Source organism: Zonotrichia leucophrys, chromosome 1 (genome assembly GCF_028769735.1).
Source record: "Zonotrichia leucophrys gambelii isolate GWCS_2022_RI chromosome 1, RI_Zleu_2.0, whole genome shotgun sequence".
Classification (NCBI taxonomy): Eukaryota; Metazoa; Chordata; class Aves; order Passeriformes; family Passerellidae; genus Zonotrichia; species Zonotrichia leucophrys.
The window spans coordinates 69,314,578-69,320,577 of NC_088169.1; the positions used below are offsets into that span (position 1 = coordinate 69,314,578).

At 34.9% G+C, this 6,000-nt stretch overlaps 1 protein-coding gene across 1 annotated transcript in view; it reads left to right on the top strand.

Annotated features, from left to right (window-relative positions):
• UBL3 (ubiquitin like 3) overlaps positions 1-5,602 on the top strand; it is a 55,988-nt gene extending 50,386 nt beyond the window's left edge. Inside the window, exons 4-5 of the mRNA XM_064716664.1 lie at positions 3,355-3,432; positions 3,842-5,602. Coding sequence (XP_064572734.1) covers positions 3,355-3,432; positions 3,842-3,894 — 131 coding nt within the window. The 3' untranslated portion in view covers positions 3,895-5,602. The remainder of the gene's footprint in view (positions 1-3,354; positions 3,433-3,841) is intronic.
• The last annotated feature ends 398 nt before the right edge of the window (positions 5,603-6,000 follow it).

The following is a 6,000-nucleotide window of genomic DNA, read 5'->3' on the forward strand; positions in this document are numbered from 1 at the left end:
AGTTAAGAGGAATCTGAAAATACTATTTCTGGACTGCTTATGGTGATGTTCCATGAAGAATTGACTGGGATGATATAGCTATTGATTCACTTTCTACCATTCCCAGTGTTGCCTAGCAATGTACTTATAGATTTACTCTCCACATACATAAATTTTTAATGCTTCTATATATACAAACAAGATCATTGTCAGCTCAGCTGGAAGAACTCTGAAATTTTTATTCACTCTTTAATTTGTATTTTTACCAGGTGACAGTGAGTGCAGCTAGTAGCAGTTGGAGTAGAGTTGAAAGACAAATGTTAAGTCTTGGATCATCTCTGCAATTAAAGATGCTAGCCTTACCCTACATTTCCAGGCAAGGATAGCTAACTGGGATTTACTTTGCCATTTATTTACTTTACACTTTACTGAGTGCTGCTCTTCACCACCAGTATTTTTCCCTTTAGTGACATATGTCTCAATATGAGAAAATGTTTGAATAGTCGTTCAATATATTTAATATATTATTTAATGAATTAAGCTGAAAAATAATAGCTGCATGCTGCTGACTATTGCATTAACTCAGGTCTATGAATTTTGAACACTTACTTGGGTTCAGGGCATTTTAGTTCATTCTTAATCACTCATGCATTGAGATTTAATCATCATGTTTTTACCCCAAGGATCCTACATGTATATTAGTGTTTTTCAAAAATATTCTTGTTGCTGCATTGTTTTAAGAAAAAGAATCCCTAAAACCTTGGCTTAACTTCAGCACTAATGAAGTTATCAGGAGTAAGATTACACAGCTGAAAGAGGAACAGGAATTCATGAAACAGCCTGAAAAGACTCGTACTTCAGTTTGTGTTGTTCATTAGAGGTAACCTTAAGTGAACTAGTTACCTTTAAAAGGGAGGTGAAGGGGGGAGTTCATTAAACAATATTTATATTATGTTTCTTAACTTAGCTTAACTTTTATTAAGCTTTTCTAGCTGCAGTTCTCTCTATTTGAGTTATAGCACTTAGTGTTATATTTGCTTTAGGTGATTAGGAAATATTGACTGGAATTTGGACCTCCTGAAAATCATTTTATCATCCAGTGAAACAAAAGTTTCCAAGGAAACAGTTTGATATTTTTCTTTTTAACTGGAGTCCATTTTTGTTGACTTGTACCTTACATGTCTGTAGTGTTACGAATTTAAGACTCCTATAAACTAAGATGCCTCAGAAAAGAGAAATTGGTAGGAAAAAGTGCTTTTGAGTGAAAAACTTTATTTTCGATAAATCATGCCTTGTGATACCTGCTCTGAATGGCCTGTCACTGCAGGAACAGCAGAGCTAATGGCACTGGGAGCAGTGTGGAACAGACCCCTCTGTAAAGCTGCACTGCTCCTGCCTGCAGTGCCTGAGCCACTCTGCTTTGCTGTGTCCTGCCTGTGCAGAGGGCTGGGCAGTTGGCTAGCAAGGCAGAGTCCGTTGTTCAGCTTCCAACAGGAAATTTAATCCTTTAGCTAAATATTTGTTCTGCAGTTTGCATTTCAAATAATATTAATTAGGGAAGTAATACATAATCAACAGTTCTCCATTTCTGGGTAGATAATGGTAATCAGCAGCATTTGCTTCCTTATTTACTGGTGAAGGGAAGTTTAACCCACCATGTGCCATGCACATTCCAAAAGGGGGTGAAAAGTAAGTTCTGACGACAGAAAATACAAAGCAACAGTGGAATTGAACAGTTGGGAAAGGAATGAAATACAAATTGGCTAAACTGAGAGAAAGGGGTGAGAACACAAAGAGAAGAGCAAGAAAGGATTACTGAGCATAGGTTAGACTGCTCAGTTGCTGTCGTGGTGCTCCAAGCAAGAAGCTGGAAATCTCTAGCAAGAACTTGTGTAAACTGTGCAAACTACTAGCTGAAATTAGTTAATATAAATATTAGCATAGTACTACTTGATTACTGTAAATAGTTAATCTCCACAACTCACTAGTGATGTCTCCTGAATTGTGTTGATATTATGAAAGATGTTCCTAATGTGATTATTTTGTAATTCAAGAGTTTATGTTATGAAGACAATCCTTTTCCATGGAGTTTGCAAAGAGCCTATTAACAGTCAGTTACAGTTTTCAGTTTTGTCATGGTGTCAAGTACCCAAAATGCATCATCTTTGTCAGATTTCAAGTTTTGAACAGCTTCTAGTTGCAGGGCACAGGCAGTGCTTCAAGTAAACTAAGCAACTTTCAGATTTGCCTTTCCATGGAGATGGCTTTTCCCAAAGTACAGCTGCTTCAAAGAATCTTGCGGAGTTCTGTATCACTTTGTGAGCTTACACCTGTGTTTGAACCTGTGTTTAAATCATAATTTGCATTTATTTAAATAAATACGTAAGCAATGAACATGATTTAATAGTGGTGTTGCAGTGAGGCTTTTTATTGGTGAATCTTTATGCTGTAGGGATTAAAACTGAGGGGCATTTTTTGCTTTATTTGCCTTCAAGTTTATTGCCCATTCTTTATTCATTTATTCACTTAAATGTCATTTCACTGTGTGTGAAAATAAAAGCTGTAACTTGAGTTTTATAGGACAAAGTCTATTCAAGTCAGAATTATTTGTGTATTAAGGATTAAATTCTTGTTAAATTTATCATTGACTTTTTTTTCCACTATAAAGTAGGAAGGGCAGAACTTTGCCAGAAGACCTTTTATTTCTTAGAAAAGCAATCAAGGAAAATCAGTATGCAGTGTATTTGTATACATAAATTGGAATATAGAAATTATCATTTTAGTTTCAGACACAAGCAGAATGAATTGTGGAAAGCATCATTTAAATTTTTTTTTTGTTGCTAAAGCTCACAAAGGCAGCATTTTGAGACCTATTACTTTAAATTTTATATTTTTCACATGCAGCTGATGTTACAGATTAGTATTAAAAGGCAAGATGCAGAGATTTTGTATTTCAAGAAATCTGTGTTATGGATCAAAATATATGTTAGGAAAATCTATTTTGCCATAGAGGCTCCGTGTTTTAATATCTCAGGAATAAAAATTTGGTGGCTGCATTAGCAATTTTTTTGCATCCTTATCATTAAAGAGTGCTTAACCACCTGATTCTTGGCATGAATGCCCACTTCACTTTTTTACTCAAAAGAGGAAGGCTAAGCTTCCTAACAGTAGTATCATGTCTTTAAGAATGCAGTGTTCTAAGTGACTATTGTCATGCCCTGAGATTTACCAAACTTCAACCAGTAAGCAGTTCAAACCTAACAGTATGAACTTTTGAGTAGGTGCTAATTCAATTACAGTTAGTTTCAGCTGGGTATTTTGGAGGGGAAAAAGCTGATATAAAGGGTTAATAACTCTCCCTTTTTCCTTTTGCAGCATTAAAACTTCCTTTTGGCAAAACAACAGTGATGCATTTGGTGGCTAGAGAGACACTGCCAGAACCAAACTCTCAAGGTAGGCTGGGCACTAGAGGAGTTTCTTACTCGAGTACATGGCAGAGTGGTCAGGTCTCTTATGGGCTCTTTGAGTATTTCATAGTAGAGAAAAGTCAAGTCCTTGTGCTCTTTTGTGAAGAAGTTAATGGAATGCTTTTCTACATATTTGTAGAAAACTAAGAAATTAGCTTTCTGGTTTTGCATTTTTTATAGAGTGCAGAAACTCACTCAGACCTTAAAAGTTCTTGTTTTTATTATGAAAAACTAGTCCTGATTTATTTTTCAGTTATGTATGCATGTGTACAGCAATAAATAATTTTTTTTACTGGAAATAATTGAGAACAGACTTGTATTAAGCATAGTCTCACACAGAACAGCCTCATTGCTTTAGAAATGTATTGTAAGTAAAACTTCCCTCTTCTTTGCAGGTCAAAGGAACCGTGAAAAAACTGGAGAAAGCAATTGCTGTGTAATCCTGTAAACCCTGTTAGCTTTACCTGCTAAGTGTGATGTAATATAGTCTTTGTCTCTCATGCTGCTGGAATAGAAGAGGCCCTACCTTGCTTCAACCACCTGTAGGAAGAGCCTGTCTGTAAATCCATGGAACTGAAATAATACACGAACACTGTCTCATTAGTCTTTTTTAAAAAAAAAGTGAAAAATCTATGAACACTTTAGTTGTTTATTTTTTTCAATTCCTCCTTATTGTTTGTTGAATAATCTTACAGTACATCACTTTTTGAAAAAATTCAGTCTCCAGAAAAGTTTGTGTTTTTTTCCATAGCAGGAATCTTTTTGCTACCACAAAAATCTGCATTAACCGGATCTAACCAGTCAAGCTTTCTAGATGCAATTTGCACTAAATATGGTTGACAGTATATTTCTCCTCAACAATCTCTAACAATATTTGAGACATCTAGTAATAACCCACAATGTATAACGCAACACTGGAAAATAGTATATTAATAAGTAAAACAAATCTCACTTATGGCCAAATCAAAGGAAAAACTGTTAAGTCAATTCTACCTAAGTCAACCTCGGTGGCCAAACTGGCACAGATACTAACTAAACCAAGTCTAACTATATATCTTTTCACTGCAACAAAGAAAAAATACTATGTGCCTGTAATTTAAAAGCACTCTGTAGAGGGCTGATGAAACTGATTTTTTGTTACTGTGTGCACTCCGATCGTGTATTAGTTGAGTGCTTATTCAGACAGCACAAACAAGTGCAGAGAGTGCATTTCCTAGCCTTAATATGGGAGGGGTAGTTTCCTGTAGTTCATAGGCTTTTATTATTGTGCATAAATGTTAGAAAACATCATTTACTAATCAGTTTTATGTATTTGAATATTGGCAATTGGTGTTTTTCAGTCATTTTTCTCATCTGTACCTTAGACTTCAGTGTCATGCTTACTCATTAGAGATTTCAAAAGAATTATTAAAATTTAAAAAGCAAAAAGAAAAACTTCTGCCATAGTACTAGTTTTGTTTCTTTACGTAATCTGCATTTGGAATTAGTGCTTGCAATGGTATTAAAATCAGAAGCTGATTTTTGAAGGCATACATAATTGAAAAGGATGCCATTCTTTTATTTCATATCAATAATTTAAATGTTGATATGCTAAAGAAATTTGCACAGCACTAAAGCATGAGCTAGTTTCATCTAAACCTGTAAAAAATAAAAATAAATAAAAATTAAAAAATATAAAAGATTTTATATTTTTTCACTGGGGAGGAATTCTTCCTGGGTGAAATTACAAATATGTGTAGAATATATTTAATAAAAATCTTATAAAATACATAACTATAGAAGTTAAATATAGATTGGCGTGTAGTATAATAGAACAATATTCCATATAAATAGCTTTAGCCTTTAAAAAACTGAGTCACAGGTTGACATTGTGTTCTGTACTTAAGTGTCCACAACTCTTACAGATGTTCTGTGTAATCGTTTTTCCGAATGATTGGCATCATTCAAATGTAAACAGGTTATTTTATTCATTGTTACTGCTTTGATGAAATGCTTTATATGCAGTAGATTTACAAAAATATTGTTCATACTGATCAGAATTAAATTTGTATAGAGCAGAGTTTTAAAACAAATTGTAAATAGCACTAAACATTTTCTTTCTGCAACCTGTACTGATAGACTCTTCTGTAAACTAAATAAAAGAATATTGTAGTGCATTTCAGTGGTGTTTCAAGGATTGTAATTGGGCCTGAACTGCTTTTAATAGTACTTCTTAATCTGGAAATTAAGGACTCCATTTTATTTATTTTTTAAAAAGGAGGGGCACAAAGCTTGCTGGAAAATGCTAATGGGATTTATCACTTCAATATTTGTTTTCCTTTGACTCCATAAGTGGCCTGGAAGTCTTTCTTCTGTAGAAGAGGAATGTGAGCCTGAGCAGTTGCAAAAGTGCAGCTGTGTCAGACCCTTGTGTGCCTCCCAGGAGCCGTGTGCTCGGACTGTGGGTTTGCAGTCTTCACTTACTGATGGCAGAGAGCACGGACATTCCCCTCGAGGTGCTGGGAACTGGGATGACACCACTGTGCGCTCATTACCAAAATGAACCTTGGGAGGG